The sequence below is a fragment of the Vulpes vulpes genome, chromosome 12 (genome assembly GCF_048418805.1).
Source record: "Vulpes vulpes isolate BD-2025 chromosome 12, VulVul3, whole genome shotgun sequence".
Lineage (NCBI taxonomy): Eukaryota > Metazoa > Chordata > Mammalia > Carnivora > Canidae > Vulpes > Vulpes vulpes.
The window spans coordinates 154,244,660-154,265,355 of record NC_132791.1 but is presented as its reverse complement, the minus strand read 5'-3'; the positions used below and the strand labels follow the sequence as shown (position 1 = coordinate 154,265,355).

General features: G+C 39.1%; 1 protein-coding gene across 5 annotated transcripts in view; it reads left to right on the top strand.

The window, feature by feature from the left end:
- Positions 1–417: 417 nt before the first annotated feature.
- Positions 418–20,696, top strand: part of PRKAA2 (protein kinase AMP-activated catalytic subunit alpha 2) — a 69,993-nt gene continuing 49,714 nt past the window's right edge. For 3 of the 5 annotated variants that reach the window (XR_011995993.1, XR_003236263.2, XR_011995994.1), the window contains exon 1: positions 427–626. Coding sequence is in view for 1 of the 5 variants with exons in the window: in XM_026007004.2 (XP_025862789.1) it covers positions 533–626 (94 nt within the window). In the remaining 4 variants the exon portion in view is untranslated. Of the gene's footprint in view, positions 627–16,795; positions 16,903–20,696 lie in introns of those variants that run through there. The other 2 variants (XM_026007004.2, XM_072730822.1) reach the window with 2 other exon arrangements.

Sequence of the window (20,696 nt, the reverse complement as noted above, 5' to 3'; positions counted from 1 at the left end):
GCGGGGCGGCGCGCTCCGAGTGCCGGCACCTGCCTCGCGAGTCCCCCGCCCGCGCCCGAGACGCCTCCTCCCGAGCGCTCGGCGCACCCGCCTGGGCTCGAGGCCCTCCCCCGACACCCGCGCGCGTCTTCAGTCCCTCTCGGCGCACGCCTCAGGCCCCGCTGCTCTTCAAACTCCGCTCCCCGCCCCCTAGGGCCCGGCTCGGCGGCTCCCGCGCCCCTCGCGTCCCCGCCCCTTCCCCGCTCGGCTTCAGTCCCGGCCGCCGCGAAGCCCGCCCCCGCGCTCGGCGCCCCCGCAGACCCGGGCGCGTCCGCTCGCCGCCCCTCCCCCGCGCACCTGGCGGCGCTCGGCCCCGCGCCCCGCCCCCGCCGCCCGCGCAGCCTCGCCCCCGCCCCCGCCCCCGCCCCCGCCCCCCGCGGGCCCGCTGCACTGTGGGTAGGCGGCGGCCGCACTGAGGCGGCGGCGGCGGCGGCGGCCGCACTCACACTCGCGCGGAGGAGCCGGGGGCCGAGCGGGGCTGCGCGCGCCGAACATGGCCGAGAAGCAGAAGCACGACGGGCGGGTGAAGATCGGCCACTACGTGCTGGGCGACACGCTGGGCGTCGGCACCTTCGGCAAAGTGAAGAGTTGAGTGGGCGCCCGGGGCCGGCGCGGGGGCTGTCGGCTCGAGAGGCCGGGCGGAGCGGTGGGCGCGGGCCTGGCGGCAGGTGCAGCGGGCCCGGGAGCCCGCGAGGGCGGCGGCGGCGGCGTTAGGGACCTCGGCGCCGGGGCGGGGGGGGCGGGGGGGGCGGGGGCTCCCCGCGGGCAGCTGCGGTTCCGGCGCGCCCGCTGCCCTGCCGGGGCCGTACGTGTCAGCTCACGCTCGGTGCAGGGTGGCCTCACCTGCAAGGTGGGAAAGCGGAGCCCCCCTCCCTCCCAGGTGTGGGAGCGTGCCCAAGGTCACACAGAAAGGGGCGGAACCGGGAGGGAGCGTAAAATGGCCCAGTTCTGGCCAGGTGGTCCGTGCGGCCCTTCTCGGGCGGGGTCGGCAGGGTCCGGGGGTCGGGGGGGCGAGCGCAGGTGGTCCGTGCGGCCCTTCTCGGGCGGGGTCGGGGGGTCGGGGGTGGCGAGCGCAGGTGGTCCGTGCGGCCCTACTCGGGCGGGGTCGGGGGGTGGGGGGGGCGAGCGCAGGTGGTCCGTGCGGCCCTACTCGGGCGGGGTCGGGGGGTGGGGGGGGCGAGCGCAGGTGGTCCGTGCGGCCCTTCTCGGGCGGGGTCGGCGGGGTCCGGGGGTCGGGGGGGCGAGCGCAGGTGGTCCGTGCGGCCCTACTCGGGCGGGGTCGGCGGGGTCGGGGGGTGGGGGGGCGAGCGCAGGTGGTCCGTGCGGCCCTTCTCGGGCGGGGTCGGGGGGTCGGGGGGTGGCGAGCGCAGGTGGTCCGTGCGGCCCTTCTCGGGCGGGGTCGGGGGGTCGGGGGGTGGCGAGCGCAGGTGGTCCGTGCGGCCCTACTCGGGCGGGGTTGCGGGGGTCCAGGGGTCGGGCGGGGGGGCGAGCGCAGGTGGTCCGTGCGGCCCTACTCGGGCGGGGTCGGAGGGGGGGGCGAGCGCAGGTGGTCCGTGCGGCCCTACTCGGGCGGGGTCGGCGGGGCGGGGGGCGTGAGCACTGGAAGGCCGCCGCGTCGGCTCTGGGGCTCGGTTGGAACGGGAGGTGCGAGGGGGCACTCGCCCCGGGGGGGAGAAGCCTCGCAAGGCTCCCGGCGCGAGGGCGGGGGGCGGGGGGGGGGTCCTGGGTCCTGGGTCCCGGGCCGCGGAGCGTGCGGGGCCGCGGAGGCCGGACCTGCTAAGGCGAGTTCCGTGGAGGTCTCTTTTTTGGGCGTGGGGATCCCATTTGAGGGGTAGGAAAAAACAGGTTGCGTCTGAGTATTTTTAACTTACTAACGAGGTATTGAACTTTCCTTTTTTTTTTTTTTTTTAAATCTATGGCTGTTAATAAATCACATGTGATTTAATTAATCTTCCTTCTCTCCTGAACTAGAGGCAGCTTATTAATGCTTTACGTTTGAGGGTTGTAAATCCAGAATTATAAGTCAAACATTAGCTTCCCCCTTTTTAAATTTTTATTTACTTTTTTTTTTACTTTTTAAAACAATTTTTTAATAAATTTTTAAAATTTATTTATGATAGTCACAGAGAGAGAGAGAGAGAGAGAGAGAGGGGCAGAGACACAGAGGGAGAAGCAGGCTCCATGCAGGGAGCCCGACGTGGGACTGGATCCCGGGACTCCAGGATCCCGCTCCGGGCTGAAGGCGGCGCTAAACCGCTGAGCCACCAGGGCTGCCCCCCACCCCCTTTTTTTTTTTTTACTTTTCGTTGTAAAAATGTTGAGTAGGCAGGCTGGAGATTTTACTCCCAGGCCTCTCTTTCTTTGTAAAATTCATGTTTTAACCTCTCAACTTCTGGGTTGTTAAACAAGTAGAAGGACCTGGTGCATTCCTGTGGCAAAGGTCAGCTCCTTTTTGCTTCCACGTATCTGATTCTCTTCTATTCGGAAAACATTTACTGAGCACCTACATAGCGCTAGGTACTGTTCTAGGCAATGGGGATACAGTAAGGAACAAAACCACATTAAAATCTTTCCATCTGTGGAGCGTGTATTCCAGTAGGGGAACACAAAACATAAGCAGAATATATATGTAAAACACGTAGTATGTTTAATGCTACTGAGAAAAATGAATGCGGGAAGGGAGAATGCGTTTCTGTGAGGTTAACGATTTTCAGTAAGGTAATCAGGCAAAGTTTGACAGACAGGGTGGTATTTGTGTAAAGACCTGAAACGTTAATAGGAATTTTGAAGTCCTGTGTGGGCCATAAAGTCCTGTGGTATGTATGAAAGACTTGGTAAATGGAGTGGATAGCTAAGAGAATATATTGATAATGAATATAGGAAGATCCAGGCATTAGGTTAATGCCTGAAAGGTCACTTATCATTAAATATTATTATGAGGACTACTGTGTTATGACATTATACAGTTACTCAAGCAAAACATTCTTTGCCATCTGGGCATGTACACTCTCAAAGTTATATAACTTACCCTACATTCTTTTCAAACTGTGTTGAAATGTTTGTGTTTTTGAATTCATGTACTGTAATCTGAATGTAGACTAAAACACCCATCAGATCAGTTGGCCCATTGTCAAAGAACAGCGTAAATCTCTTTTGTATATACTCTTGTGCTGTTTCCAGGCACTGGCTTCTTAAAATATAAACCAATGGAAGCTGCATTTGTTTATGAGAACTCCTTTTCTTGGAAGACCCAGTCTAATGAGCAGCCAATCAGAGGGCTGTTTTGAACACTATGTTAGAGCCTCTCTAAAGTTATGCTGTGATTTCCCATCCAGGATTAGAATTAGTACCATTGTTCAGTAAAAATGATGGGAGTTGCTACAGTTATTTAATTCTTCAGGGACAAGAAACAAAAGTACATGTATTTTAAAAAGCATATATTTTTAAAAATATACCTTTATTGATCATTCATCCATTCCAACTGTACAATGCAATGATTATTAGTAACTTTACTGAATGATGCAACCATCATCATAGATGCAACCAACATCAACTTTAAGACATTTTGGAGGTTTAGCACCGCCTTCAGCCCAGGGTGTGATCCTGGGGTCTCGGGATCAAGTCCCACATCGGGCTCCCTACATGGAGCCTGTTTTTCCCTCTCCCTGTGTGTCTGCCTCTCTCTCTGTGTGTCTCTCATGAATAAATACATAAAGTCTTCAAAAAAAAAAAAAAAAGGCAATTTTATCACCACAGTAAAATCCTTCATGCTCATTTACAGTTCATCTTTGTTCCCACCGCCAGCTTCAGGAAACCCTTAATCTGTTTTCTGTCTGTATGAACTTGTTTTCTCTGGACACTTCTGATAAATGGGCTCCTTCAGTATGAACTCTTTCATATTTACTGCTTTAGCAATGTTTTTAGATTTATGGATGAGGTAGCATTTGTCAATTGCTCATTCCTTGTTATTGCTGAATAATACTCCATTGCATGGATATGCTGCCTTTTGTCTATACATTCACCAGTTGTTTTCAGTTTGGGGCTGTTAAAAGTAATGCTACCACAAATATTTGCATCCAAGTGTTTGGGCACATGTTTTCATGTATCTTGGCCAGCACATAGGAGAAGAATTACTACGTCATATTATAATTTCATGTTTAGGTTTTTGAGAAACTGAGACTATTTTTCAAAAGTAGCCTACCAGCAGTGGATGAGGGTTCTCCTTTCTCTGCATTCTCACCATTTGTTGTAATCTGTTTTAAAGGTATTCTAACAGGTGTGAAATAATGTCACATTGTGGCTTTATTTGCATTTCCTAATGATTAATGATACCAGACATCTTCAGGTATTTATTAGCCATTCATCTATCTTCTTGGGGGAGATGTCTGTTCATATCTTTTGTCATCTTATGAACTGAATTAAAATAATTCTTTGTAAATTCTGGAATTGAGTCCCTTATTAGATGTTGTTTGTAAATATTTTCTCCCAATCGTGCTTGCTTCAGCAGCACATATAATAACATTTTCTCCCAATCTGTGTGGCTTTTCATTTTCTTAATGGTATCTTTTCAAGTATTAAAGTTTTGAATTTTCATGAGGTCCAATTTATTGATTTTTTTTTATTTTTATGGACCTTGCTTTTGGTGTTATTTCCCAGAAATCTTTAGGTTTCAAGGATTTTCTCTTGCGTTGTTTTCTAAATGTCTTCTAAATTTTATTTAGCCCTTACATTTAAGGGTATGACTCATTTTGAGTTAATTTTTGAGTATTGTATGAGATCCTAAAATCAGCTTTTTGAATGAATGTCTAATTGTCCCAGCACAGTTGAAATGAATGTGTTGAAAACACATGCATTTGTAATTACAATATAGATTTAGACTTAGTAAAGTTAATTTCTACTAAAAAACGTAGTAATAGATGATTTAATTTTACATAGCTATAAAAACATGGAGATGGAGAAGTAAGTAGCATTTTTTTGTGTTTTCTCTTAATTGTTAGGCTAATTATAGATTTTTGAAAATTTAACTTGTTGATATAACAATTCATAGACCAAAGTTAGGTATAATAAATGAAAATTCAGAATGACATAACTTTCATTTGATAGCATTTGTTTCAAGTTATTTTTATTTTTTAAAAGGATTTTATTTATTTGATAGAGAACACAAGCAGAGGGTAGTGGCAGAGGGAGAGGGAGAAGCAGGCTCACCTTTGATCAGGGAGTTGAACACAGGACTCTATCCCAGGCCCCGGGGATTATGACCTAAGCCGAAAGCAGACGCTTAACTGACTGAGCCACCCAGATGCCCCTCAAGTTATTTTTTAAAAGTATGTAGAAACCCTTGGTTTGCTATTAAATAATGAAAGATTTATTTAATATGTTTTAAACTGATTTTCTCCATTGTTCTGTTGTTAGATTACTAGAGGAGTGCTATGGGTACAAATTATGTGGGCTTACAGAATTTTAAAAGTAATGCTTTTTATCTGCTTAAATTTTTTCTCCACATTGATTTAGTTCATACTCTTTTCAGAGTAGGGTAGAACTGTTGTTTAAGAGCTCTCGTAATTAGACTTGTTTAGTTCTTATCTAAATAGTAAAGGTGATAAAAATGCTAGAAGAATCAATTTGTTGCTTATGTTATACAAAGAGTGGTTCAAGAAAAACATGTAATATAATGCGAATTATTTAAAAAGAAGCCTGCTTCAAGATGAATATTGATAGATTTGCTTTATGAAATACTTACTCTTTGTCAGAATTGTAAACCAAGGGATACTTTGCAATCACACTAGCCTCTTTCTAGCCAGCAAAGTCTCATAAAGGAATTACCTTCTCTGTTTTTCAAATAGTTATTTGAATGACCCATAGAATTGGCTTTCAAGAAATTAAGTATATATTCTATTAATTTTCCACTTACCTCTGAGGTAATAGGAAGGATAAACAGATGAAATTTTTATTACATTTTTTTTTAAAACAAGCAGTGCTATTTTTTTTTTTTTTGAAATGTAAATACCAAGTTCCAAATGATAAATTGAATTTTGGACAACTACCTAGTTAGTTGGTGGACCTGAATGTTGTATCTATGGCATATTGGGCCCTTGCTGGATTTTTTTTTTTTTTTTTTTTTGACTTCCATGTTGTAGTGTCATGGCCCTGAACCTTGTTTTATCTCCTAAAGAAGGGCACTAGAACATATAATGTGCCAGGTCTTTTATGACTTTATCTTTAAACTGACTTTTAAAAAGATTTAATTCCCCCAAATGGATATTTTTAATTGTTCCTTCTAGATTAATGGAAATTTGGGTTACTGAAGATCAGAGCTGAAATGTAGATGTCATAGAGAATAAAAGGAAACACATTTGTAACACTTTAGTAATAAAAGCTACAACTTGACTCAGTTTTTATAATCTTTTAAATACTATGTAATACACTTGGCTTTATGTATTCTTCAGAGTAACCTTGAGTTTGGTATTATCTCCATTTTACAAATGAAGAAATTGAGAATCCTATACCCTGAGTGACTTGTGCAGGTCACAGTGCAAATAAGTGGTAGAATTGGAAGTCATAATCAGGATTTTCTGACTCCAAAGTGTGTATTATATGCAATGCAAAGTCAAAATGTGTAGTGTGTTGACTTTCAAATCTATAAGGATGTAATTTTACATGTTTGTAGGTATTTATCAATAACTGAAAAGAAAGATTTCAATGTCTTAGTCCACATTTAGATAGAATAAAAGTTTTTTTTTCCTGGAAAATCCATTCATATGTGGGATTAAAATTTATATCTTCATATTCCTAACTTTTATGCCTCAATCTATTTTCTAATATGGATGAATGTGCTAAATTCTGACAATTTTAACCCAAATTTCTTGGAAATAACAAGGCAATTCTTTTTTTCTTACTATGAAAATACCCCTGACTAAAGATTATCAGTAACCTTTAGTAAGCAGAGTAAAGAGAATTTACAAAAATGATTTGATGTCCTAGAAGGAATATTTGGTGTAGGAAGACATTAGCTCTGGATTTTAATTCCATTCCACTACTAGTTATAGGGCCTTGGGAAAACTATTAAACTTCTCTGAACCTCTGTTTCCTCCTTTGTAAAATAGAAATAACAACACTTGGTCTACCTACCTTCTAGAATTTTTATGAGGATTAGTTGAGGTACATAAAATGGCTTAAAGAATGATTAAACTGACATATAGATAAGTGTCAGTATTATGGAGATGACTAGTTGCATGGCTATTGTGAGTCAGTTCTGCACCGTGTATGAAGTGTTAACAATTGTTTGCTCTGTTTAGAAATGCCTTCAGTTCTGATAGAGACATTGAGACAGAGCTGTAATAATTTACCTCTGCTTTCTGGGTGCCTGCATTGAAGAAAGTTCTAAGTGACTAACTTGTGTTATGTGATGTTATTATTTTTTTTAATGCAGTAGTTCTTTTTGGATAAGTCATGTAATTTTCCCTCACAAATGAGAAAAATGAATAAAATAATAAAAAGGAAATCATAGTGAATATTCATGTAAGTTACTAACTGAATTGATTTTACTTTTAAAATTATGCAAATTAGAAGTGAGTGTTAAACAGTTGTTCCAAATAATGAAGTTATATTTCTTGTCAAGTACTAGAAGGTTAGTGTTAATCAAAATCAATTCAGTGATCTCTCAAAAAATAGGTGAATATTCACTTATCTTGTCATCCATGTTAGTTTTCCTTTAAGCATTTAGTAGTATTTGTAATGGTGACACCGTCCATTTATTCTTCTGAGACTCCTGTAGTTTCATTGATGATAGGGAAAATATTTTGTAGAGAAAGTAGTTAGTTTTTATAAATTAAGCTCATAATTTACTTTGATCTAGCAGAAGATCTAATCTCAAATGCTTTAAGAGATAATGAGTAAGTGGGTGGCACAAGACTCCTAAAATATTGAAAATGTTATAAATAGGAGAGCCAATTTAACTAGTACATGTATTAGATACAAATGTAAGAGCACCTTGAATCAGGTTGAGTGGATTCTTATCTATTAAATGATTGAAATCATATATAAAGTGATGTGTTTATTTTGAAATGCAGTGAACTGTTCTATTTTTAGTATAGAGTATTAAGGAAAGAATTTCAGGCAGCTCTTATCTCTGCTAATAATAGAAACTTTTCACCCTTTCAAGGGAACAGTATTCTTACTTAAGTGCTGTCTTATGTTTAACCATGTTTGCCTTGCCTCTGATAAATTTCACCATATTTCTTTAGGCGGTGCCTTTGTTTTTAAAGTGGTAATCCTTTTAATTCTGCCCTTAGATTTTTTTTTTAAACAATCTTTTATATAGTCAAAGAAAATGATCAATTCTTGGAGTAAACATGTCCCATTCTGAATGCCAATGTATTATTAAAATACTTTTTTCAGAATTTTTTCTTTATATTATTCATGTAATTTTATGTTGTATTAAAAAACATGAGTCAGGGCAGCCTGGGTGGCTCAGCGGTTTAGTGCTGCTTTCGGCCCAGGGTGTGATCCTGGGGACCCGGGATCGAGTCCCACGTCAGGCTCCTTGCATGGAGCCTGCTTCTCCCTCTGCCTGTGTCTCTGCCTCTCTCTCTCTCTCTCTCTCTGGATCTCTCATGAATAAATAAATAAAATATTAAAAAAAAACAAAACAAAACATGAGTCATATGTTCTCATTTAACATCATTCAACTCTGAATTAGAAATTAGTTGTAATTATCTAGCGGTTGTAATCGAAAATCATGGAATTAAAAATTTTAAATATACCATAAATTTTTTTCCAAATTCTTATTTTACTTAATAAATACCAAGATATTAATTTTTTAAAAGATTTTTATTATTTGAGAGAGAGAGAGAGAGAGAGATAGCATGAGTGAGGAGGAGAGGGAGAAGTAGGCTCCCTGCTCAGCAGGGGCCTGGGGTTATGACCTGAGCTGCAGGCAGACACTTAACTGACTGAGCCATCCAGGCACCCCAATATTAGTTAATTTCATTTTCTTTTTAAATGTGTTTGAGTATAACTTGCCACTATATAGTATTCCATAATTCACTTCTCCCAGACTTAATAAAATAATAAAACCAATATATATTTAACATTTACTGTATTTAGTCACGTTGGATTTAAAGCAAAATATTTTTACCAGTGTTAAAAATGTGGCAATATTACTGCAGATGATTTACTAATTTAAAACAAAGTGGGAAATATTTATCGAGAATTTACTTAAGGGAGTCTTGTCTCACATTTGAATTATAAGTCAAATATATGATAAACCCACCTTTTATTCAGATTTACACCAGGCTGTACTTAGTGCTTTACTAATTCACAGCTTAATATAGTAGGTATACTGTATGCTGCAAACTTGATTTCAATAAGAATTTGACTTTGTCTTTATGGTAGCTTTGTGGATAAGATGAAGAAATGTGCTATATATGGTTTATTGCTGCTGAATAACTATTCCCAAGGAAACTAGATGTCACCCTAAAGGGAAATCTTGGACATTGACTCTATTTAATGAGGATAGTAATATTTCCTATTTAAGATGGTACAAAGTTTGATGAAGTAATTAATAGACAAATTACAGAAGCAGAATTTAAATTTATATTGACCCTTGGATTGCTAGGCAAAAACCAAGAAGGTGAAATTTAATAGGAACAAGTGTCAAATCTACCACTTAAGTTAAAAGTGAAAAATAGGTGTGTAAAGTAGAACAATTGATAGTGGTTCCTGAGATGTTGGAGTTTCAACAGACCATAAGGTTAGAAGGTATATATTTTAATGCTTTAAATGTAAAAATTGTTATTGGATGGAAAATAGATGTATATATATTTTTTTTTCTTAAAGATTTTATTTATTCATGAGAGACACACACAGAGAGAGAGAGAGGCAGAGTCACAGGCAGAGGGAGGAGCAGGCTCCATGCAGGGAGCCCAACACGGGACTCAACCCTGGGTCTCCAGGATCATGCCCTGGACCGAAGGTGGCGCTAAACCGCTGAGCCACCAGGGCTGCCCAAAATAGATGTGTGCGTGTGTGTGTGTGTGTGTATATATATATATACATATATATATATATATGTATATATATATATTAAGATGTATATTAGTTGGTAGTTTTAGAGGTAGCATAGTTCCTGCTGTACTTTGGATTAAGCTACGTTTTGAATATTGAGTTCATTTCTTGGCACTACAATTTGCGAGACTTAGGCAATTATATTTTATTCAGAGAATGACCAATGTGGAAAGCCCCAAAAGAATGTCATGTGAGATAGGGTAAGGTAAACATTTTTTAATACTATAGAAAATGTATTTTAAGTGTGGTAGTTGTTTTTAAATAGCTTAAGTACCATTATCTAGAAAAAGGAGTCACCATATTCAGTGATGTTTTGAAGGATACAACTGTGACTATTGGGTGAATATTTTAGGGAGGTAAATTATAATCCAGAATAATGAGGATCTTTCTATCAAGAAGCTTGTTTAAGAATGATGCAACTTGTACTCCAGATCAATTAGATTTCTGTTGTTGATAGATTTACTTAGATCCTTCATGGTTATCAAGATTCTTATCACAAAATTCCATTTTTTTAAAGATATATTTAAGTGAGAGAGAGCATGCATTGTGAGTATGACCAGGGTGGGTGGGATAGAGGAAGAAGCACAAGCAGACTCCCTGTGAACAGGGAGTCTGATGCAGGGCTCGATCCCAGGATCGTAACCTGAGCCAAAGGCAGATGCTTAACCAACTGACACCACTGGGCACCCCACAAAATTTCAATTTTGAATGGAAGGTTGGCATGAATAATTTATAAAATCTTTTTTAATTTCAATATTTGGTTATTGCATAAATAATTTTTCTAGTATGTTTAACTTCCACACCTGCTATGACTTCAGACTTGTATCAAATCAACCTTCTAGTCAAGAACAATTAGAAAACCTGGGGAAAATACAAAAATCTTTTTGAGGGATCCCTGGGTGGCGCAGCGGTTTGGCACCTGCCTTTGGCCCAGGGCGCGATCCTGGAGACCTGGGATCGAATCCCACATCGGGCTCCCGGTGCATGGAGCCTGCTTCTCCCTCTGCCTGTGTCTCTGCCTCTCTCTCTGTGACTATCATAAATAAATAAAGATTAAAAAACAACAACAACAACAAAAATCTTTTTGAAGTCAGCCAGGACTTGGGTGGTCAGTATCTTCCCAGTGAGAAGAAAAACGTGTTGGAGTGAATCTGATATTTTGTTTGGTTTTTCTATTTGAGTCACTTGCTAATTTGTAATTAGGGTATGTAAGCAGCCAAACCGACAATGATGGCTAAAAGGCAGAAAAGATACAGCAGAATTTGAGTCCTGGGGAGAAAGCATTTGGGGTTCATAACTTATCAAGGAGGAGAGCTGCTGGTAAACACTTGGGTTTCTGGTTGCAGCCCTCTGAGAACTGAAATCCTTTTTAGGATCAGCTTAATTCCATACTTATTAAGATGATCCGCCTCCTATCTTTATTATCTTGGGGGAAATCAAATCAGCTGGAGCTTCTACAGTTTTTTTTCATTTACAGTGTTAATTCTAGGAGACAAGGCCAAGATAATAGGAACATACTCATGGGTGATTCAGATGTTAAAGTTACCAGACATGGGCTTTAATTGTGATTAATATGTTGAAGGTGGAGAGTTTTAGCAGAGATCTGGAATCTGAATGAATGAATGAATGAATAGAATTCTCTGACTGGAGTATATAATAATTGAGTTAGGACTCCATGGATGTATTAATAGCAGATTAGATTCTCTTGAATAGAGAATTGGTGAACTAGAAGATAGGTCAGAAGAACTATCCTGACTGAAGCATAGGTAGACAAAATGATAGAAAGTGTAAGAGACCTATAGAAATACAGTGAAAAGTCTAACATGTATTATTGGAACCTGTAGAGAGAAAGTTCCTTCTAGGCTTAAGATTTTTTTTTTCCCCCTGTGGAAAGATAATGTCAGGTTTACCTTCATTTAATATAGTTTCTCAACGTATACCAAGATAATGTGATTTCTCAGTTCTGTTATCATACTCCAGTCATTATTTTGAAAATGACCTGTGATTGTTGAATTGCATCTGGATTAGGAGGTCTCTGAAGGGACATGAAATACTCCAAGGAACTATATTATTACTTCATTGTTCCAGCAGCATAAAACTTATACAGAAAAAGCTATTCCAGCTTCCCTTTATGATGTCTTTTCTAACTTAATGCACCCCTTGTGGGAGGCTTAGAAGCTGTGTGAATGGATAGTTACTTATTTGCTAAGGTTTCTATTTGAGACATACAAATGCCGAAGTAGGTTGTATCCATCCATATGAGTGTCATCCCCTATAACCTACTCTGTGTGATGTGGGATCTGGGAAGCAGGGATTAGATGTTTTAAGAATGCCTGACAAAAATGTGTTTGATTCAGCCATACTGATATGCTGCGTTTCTAGTCCTAAATCCTCTAAAAAAACTATGTAAAACTGGTATTAGATTGCTACCTATTGTGTCCTGTGAGCACAAATGTTATTTTGAACCTAAGACTACTGATGATCGTAGAGAGTGGACACTATGCAGTTTCAGAGGGAAGAGAGAGGGGAAATGAAGCAGAAGTAGTATTTGAAGAGATAATAGCAGAAAGTTTTCCAAAACTGGCAAGCATGGAATGCCTGGGTGGCTCTGTGGTTGAGCGTCTGCCTTTGGCTCAGGGCATGATCCTGGAGTCCCAGGATTGAGTCCCACATTGGGCTCCCTCCATGGAGCCTGCTTCTCCCTCTGCCTATGTCTCTGCCTTCTGTGTCTCTCATGAATAAATAAATAAAATCTTAAAAACAAAACAAAAAACAAAACTGGTAAGCAATTCAAGCCACAGGTTCAGAGATCTATGAACCACAAACAATAAATACAGGCAAATCATTCCTAGGTACTTCATTGGAAAATTGCTCAAAACTGGTTCCCTTGCTTGAGGCTTTCCTATACTGGAATGGACTGCATCTGTATATGCGGAAATGGGAGAAGATATTAAGAGAAAATCTTAAAAGTAGTTAGGAGATACTGTTTTCAAAGGAACAATAAAGCCAATTTTCTCAACAAAGCAAGGAAATAGTAAAATGATATCTTTGGAGAGGTGAAAGAGATGAGCCACCAGCCTATAATTTTGTACCCAACAAAGTTACCTTTCAAAAATAAAGGTAAAATGCATTTCAGATAAGCATAGTTTGAGAGAATTTGTCATCACAGACCTACAGTAAAGGGAACACCAAAGGGGATTCTTTCAGGCAGAAAGAAAATGTTGCTTTCCCAAATGGAAGCAAGAGGAAATGAAGAGCATTGCAAAGGACAAATATGTGGGTAACTAGATAGATACTGACTATACAAAATAATATGTTTTGTGAGATTTAAAATATATGTAGGAATAAAATACAACAGAAAAAGAGGAAACACAGAGCAAAAGTGTCCTAAAGTTCTTGATTGTCTCAGAAACGATAAAGATACTAATTTATGCTAGATTCTGGAAAGTCAGAGATCCATGTTATAATCTCTGGGGTAACCACTGAAATAATACTTAAAGGCCCTAGAGATAAAAAGTAGTTAGGTTCTCATTTTGTTTTGGAGAGAATGCTAAGTCATTCCACAATTTTACTTTGTTTTTGAAGTAAGCTGTACTCTCAATGTTCGGCTTGAACTCAAAACCCTGAGATCAAGAGTTGCAGGCCCTACTGACTGAGCCAGACAGGTGCCCCCAATAGTTTTACTCTAAAAAGAAATTTTATGGAACAGAAAATTATGTTCAGTAAATATATTAAAAAATTGTTCAGTTAGGGACGGTTGATGGGCATATAAAGGGAGGTGTTTGAAGTTAGGAAAAGAAAGGAGGGTGAATGAGACAAAGCATGTAGAATAAGAGAAACACATAAAGAAATAAGACACATAAGGACCAGAATTGGAAAGACATAAGAGAGGGAATGGTTTAAGCAGCTTTGAGAATGTTTCTGGAAGAATCTGGAAGATTCACATGGAGTGAGGACAACTATGAATGTTTTTTTAAATCTTTTCTCTGACATGAATGTTAATACTTTCTCCAGCAGTTTAAAATCTGTTCTGTGCCGGGGAACTGTTTTTTTCTGGCTCTCTGTAAATGATTCATCTTATATGATTATGTAAAAAGTAATTTGACTCTTCTGTGAAATTCTTGATTGAATTAAGTTTTAAAGAAATACTTTAACATTTTTACAACGTAAAGCCAGTAAAAACATAAGTTTTAGAAATGAAGCTGAATACAGCATATCATGTTATCAATTGTCAAAGAAGTTAGCTGAAGAACAAGTCTTTGTTCACATCTTCAGGCTTTCCTGATCTATTTAAAATAGTACATCTAAAAAAAAATAAAAATAAGAAAATAGTACATCTTCCCACCTCCACCCTGTCGCTTGTACTTTATGTTCATTGTTCTCCATATTACCATTATATGTTTATTGTTTGTATTCTCCACCTGAATGTAAGTTCCATTTATACCTGTATTTTCAGCATTTGGAGGAATCCCTGGTACACATTAGGTACTCAGAAAATATTTGTCAAGTGAGTAAATGAACAAATGGATGCTCAGACCAACAGAGGGTAAAAACAACTAGGAGAAAAAAATCTTCAAGGATATGAATTTGTTCTCACAATAAAAATGGAGTGCATATTACATACTGTCTTATGGGACTGTTTCAGTCTGTGTTTTATTTTCTTGACATTTGGCAGCTTTTGATGAATACTTCTAGTCTGTCTAATCCACAGTAAAGGCCACAGCTCTACACCAGCCTGCATTTTGACAGAACACAGCAATTTTTCTCATTGATGATTCTCATCCTTTGTCCCTCCTTCCTTAGCCTGTCACTACTAGGTGCATCCTTTCAGTGCCCTAATTTCTCAACTCACGCACAGGAGATAAAAAGATTAACATGCAGTAAGCACTCTTGGGTTATAATCAAGAGAGGCTGGTTGTTGGGAGGTAAAATAGTGTGAATTTTGAGCTTGGGCACTGCAGGCAGATAGACCTTCTTGCCACTCACTGTTGTCTAATTCCTAATTTCTTCATCTATAAACTGGGTATAATACAGAGTTCTGGGAATTAAATAAGATTTGTATATACAGCACTTAATGGTACTTGTTTAATCAATGGTAGATAAAAAGGAATAAACTTTTTTGCTTCCTGTTCAGAACTATCCTTTAGAAAACTTTTTTTTTTCCCCCCTTTAGAAAACTTTAAAGAGTTTCCAGGGAAAGGAAATTTGGAGAAAAGCAGAGTCTGTATTTTGTTTCACCATGGGTGAAGAAGAAAGGAGCCTTGTGTTATTTTGGCAGAAGTCTGGTGATGGTAGAGGTCAGAATGTATGTGCTTCAGGTGACTCTCCTGACTCCACAGTGACAATATAATAAGGATGACTGCTGCCTGTCAGAGCCCTGCTCGCTGATACATATGGTATCTCTTGGACCTGGCATAGCCTAAGTGTGGATAGAGTGTTATCCAAACATTCTTAACTTTTTAATTAAGTTGTACCACATATGCAAAGAAGTGCATACATTTTGTTACCTAAATGCTCAATCAGTATTCAAAACTAAACACATGCTGCTTAAAGACAAAAAATGACCAGCGTCCCACAAGCCACCACTTTGTGCCTAAAAGTTCTTGATGTTCCATCAAGAACTTCCAAAGTTCTTACTGTTTCCATACTCCACCCCCACCAAGGGTAACTACTATCCATGAGTTAGTTTCACCTATTTTTAAACTTAATAGAAACAGTTCTATTTGTGCCTGGATTCTTTCACTAGAGGTTATGTCTGATGCATGTTGCAGCATGTAGTTCTAATTTGTTAATTCCCAATACTGTATAGTATTACATTAAGACTCTACCGTTATTTATCCTTTTTTTCTTTTTAAACACACCCAGTGTGGAGCCCAGTGCTGGGCTTGAATTCACAACCCTGAAGTCAAGAGTCAGATGCACAACCAACTCATCCACCTGGTCACCCCTGTTATCCATTCTGATATTGATGGGCCTGTGGGTAGTTTTTACATTTTGGCTCTTATGAATAATGCTGCTTCACACATTTTTATACATATCTTTTTTTTCTATTCATAATATATTACTGTATAGATATACATATTCAAAATCATAAACATTTTAGAAGTACTGTTTTTTTCTACTTTGCATTTCAAATTTTCGTCATTACTAGGGCTTATTGAATCTTCAGCCATAGTTTTCTAGAGTACATATTCATTTTTATGTAAGTTATTTTGAATCTGAGTGAAACTATAACAAGTTCCCGCTAACATAACATTAGAAATTTGTTTTTTCATTTGTCTTGTAGAGTTACACTTATGAACTTCACAATATTGTAAATACACAGTATATTGCTGCTTTAAAAATCTTTGATCTTTATAAAGTTGGTTAGGATAATATTCTGCATTTGTAAGTATGAAATTACTGTTCAGGAATAATCATATCCTTTATAAATATCTTTTGTTTACTAATTTGGTCAAATGTTTTTTCTCAGCTAATGATTGTTACATGTTTAGGCAGATGTGTCTTTTGTACATAGCCATTTGCTCAAAGTAATGTAGAAATAAGCTTTCTAAATATGAAAGGTTTATGACAACTTGAATTTGAGAAGAATCTCTTTTTTTCTGGAGTATAACTAGGTTTAAAAAATTAATTTTTATTTGGAATATATGGTTTGTCTTTGAGAAAAGGATTTTGTTGTATTTTTCTTTAGTTCAAGTGTTGAGAAAGGCGCAAACTCTGGCCCTCGAGAATAGCTCTGGAGATAGCAAGATACTTGAATCACAGTTCTAGCATTAACTTCTTATATATGAATTTTGGGTAAGTTTCTTAAGTTCTGTGATCTTCAGTTTTCTCCACAAAAACCCTTGTATCATTTAAATAAGAAAATGTGTATAAAGTACTTAACACACATGCAGGCATACAAATACATACAAAGTGCCCACTATGCTACAAGCATCAATATTATTATTATTATTTATATGCCTTTGAGGAATACTTTTGACATATAGCCACCTTTCTCCAAATTGCTCTACTTCCTGAGCCCCAGAATTGTCTGCTTTCATCCTGCTTTTGGAGAACCACTCTGGTTCCTATCCTACAGCACCCTGTACTTTTCCTTCCATTTCTTAGATCTTTGCTACTGAAAGTATAAGTCCATGGACCAGCAGAATAGAGAACTTTTTATAAACATCTCAAAGCCTTGAGAACTCTTTAAACATTTCTGTTGGTTATGTACTTAGGAGTGGATCATTGAGCCAGAGTATACATGTTCAGTTTTGGTAGTCATTACATGTTTCTGCACCAGTTTACACTTTTTCCAAGTGTTTGCACTAATTTATATTTCCACCAGCAATAGAAAACTTGCAGTTAGTCTATATTTTCACCAATGCTTGGTGCTGTCTCTTTAATTGTTGCTGGGTGTGCATGTTGTATCATATTATGTTGTGGTTTTAATTTACATTTCTCTGGTGACTAAAACTACTGAGCATCTTTTCATGTGTTTATTGACCAGCTACATCTCTTCTTTTCCAAATTTATTTTCCTGGAAGACATTTGATTTCTTCTGAAATGCCTAGGCTTTAAGTAAATTGCAGTCCTGGTGCTGATGGTTATTCCTTCTTCTATCAATACTTCTCCACTTTTAGGAGCTCCTGGATTATAATACCACAGGGATTCCTTGGGACTGAGAATGTACAGATAATACTTTTTCTCTGACAGATACTTGTTTTTCTCAGATATAAGAGATTAGTACACCCAATTTGAATTCCCCTCTCAAATTCTAAAGCTGCAATACGAGTAGTGTATGAAACTTAAATTGTATGTTCAAACAACTAAATATTAATGTTAGTCATGCATTCCGTCCATACAGAAAATAGTTACTGAACGAGGGAGATCAATAACAACAAAAAATAGGTAATTACAGCACTTGATGTTAAGTGCCATCATGGAGAGGAGCTGTGATTGTACGTTGGAGGGTCATTTAATTCAGACAGTTGAGTTGTTGGCAGGAGGGGTGGATAGAGGTGTTGCTTAGGGAATGCTTACTGGAATGGTACTTGAGGTAAACTTCAAAAGACAAATGAAACTTGGACAGGTGAAACATTAGAGATGGGCGATTGGGGACATAGTTGGGTCACATGTTTAACTGAATTTGTTTATTATACTCAGTAAAATTCCACTGAAATTTACTGAATGCTTATCATGAGCTAGACATATGTTAGCCTTGGAAATGGAAAGCAGAGCCCTGATGGTGAAATCAAAATGGTTGTAAATGACTAAAGTATACCATTTCAGGTGAAGGAATGGTGAAAGATGATATTAGAAAGGTAGGCAGATGCCTAAATATGTATTACAGAAATACTGTATATATATCTATGAAACTAAACAAAGCCTCTACTGTTATATTAGTCATTCAGATTACCTCCTCATCCCAATTTTCCAACTGAGTACAGAACAGGGATGCCTGATGCCTTAGTTGTTGAGCATCTGCCTTTGGCTCAGGTCGTGATTCCGGGGTCCTGGGATGGAGTCCCGCGTCAGGCTCCCTGTGGGGAGCCTGTTTCTCCCTCTGCCCATGTCTCTGCCTCTCTTTGTCTCATGAATAAATAAATAAAATCTTAAAAAACATACTAGGATAGGTTTCAGCTTCCTAGTATCAGTAGAACCTTCATTTTGGTGCTACCATAATTTGACCTGTGTCTCAGAACTTCTGTCCAACACCATTATAAAAAGTTGTTGAATCTTCCCTTTGCTTTTTATTTCAATCAGCTTGCAGTATCTGTACCCGGAGGATGTATAGAAGACTAATCTTTCTTGCTCTTGAATATTTCATAGTATATCCCCAACTCCCCCCCACTGCCGCCCCGCTCCTTAAACCTAAGGCCAGTTTCAAGGTCTTGCCCTAAAATTGTTAGAGCCATGAAAGGAGCCTTATAGCTAGTGTAGTAAAATATTCCACTATAACTAGAAGAGTTATGTCCCTACCATCTCATTTTGGAATTCTGGGTCCCACTGCACCCAAACCCAAGTCATTTTTGCATACAGTGTTTAGATACTGTAGTATTTTTAATATAATAGTATTATTTTAGAGATTGAGTGAAATTTGGGATACACTGTACTTTGTAATCAATATATAATTACTAAGAACATAGGTTTTAGAATCAGTCTTGGATTTAAATACTGATTTTTTCCATTTGTAGTCATTTTTAATGTTTATAAGCCTCAATTTCCTATAAAATTTCCTCTCACGGTTGTTATAAAGTTAAAATGAAGTAATGTATTTAAAAATGTTTAGCATGTGTGCATATACATAGACCTACAGCTGCTAGTTGTCCTCAGATTAGTGGGAAAGAATCATGAACTATCCTTAAATAACCCCCACTAGAAATTACACAGGAGCTTGCTATTTGAAGTTTGTGCATGCTTCTGAGAAAGATCTGGGTTGCAATTAAATCCTGTAGTCACGTTGAAGGATAATGCCCATCTCTTTTGTAGTCTCTCCTGTGCTTTCACTTGAAGACCCTCCTGATGAATTTAATGTACATTTTTGTAGCCTAAATTTTAAGTCAGGTCATTGCAAATGTACCCTGAAAGTTTTAGGAAACTTCTTCAGTTATATTCAGTAATATGGTGATAGATTTGATATTACTTGTCTAGGCTAATACTTTTCAAGTGCCAAAAAAGAAACTTACAAACAAATTTAGTACATAGGTCAGGGGCTTTGTAAAAGCATAGGAAATATCACATGTAGCTGTTTGTGCTTTGAAGTGTATAAAATTAATTTTTTTGCAGGCTGAAACTTTCTCTTTACTGGTATAGTTCAAATTATTATATAGTATGTCCGTGACCTTTACAGCAGAGGGACATTTGACAAACCTTTGCTTTTATTTGAGCTTAGCAGAGAAATAGATCTTAATTCAGGTCTAAAATAATACTTTGTTTCATAATTGTTCCTTTTGTGTTACTAGATATACTAATAATAAAATTGAATGAGGAAGTAGTTACTATGAATTAATATGGAATAATGTACTACCTAACACAGTTACATGAAGTCCTGCATGTTGTGCATACAGAAAAATGTGTTAGAGCTGGAAAACATCTAGAAAATGGCAACTGAAATCATCAGGAAACTAGACTGGTTTAAAAGACTTATATCCTTCAGTGTGGAATGATTTTTAGGGATATAATTAGAAAAATCTTATAGTTGGAAGGGGAATTAGGCTTGATGTAGTCCAGTCTGTAACTTAATGCAGGAATCTATCTAATGGTAATCCTGACAAATGGCTGAGCTTCTTCTGTTTGAATATTGGACAGTACATGCTACTGGCTTTAAATCCAGGCCTTACCGCTTCATAGCTGAATGACTGTGGGCAAATTTTTAACCTCTCTGTGTCCCATTTTCCAGGCTTGGTAGTTATTGCCAGTAGCTTTGTCCCTTGAAATAGGCAAAGACTACAGGAGACCTGACCTTCAGCCCCCTCCTATCTACTATTGAGAGACTAATTGAGAATCAAGTGTTAGTGTTACACAGCCTGTGAAAAAGGTATGTTCAGTATATTATTTCACTCATATGTGGAATTTAAGAAACAAGTAAGCAAAGGTAAAAAAAAACC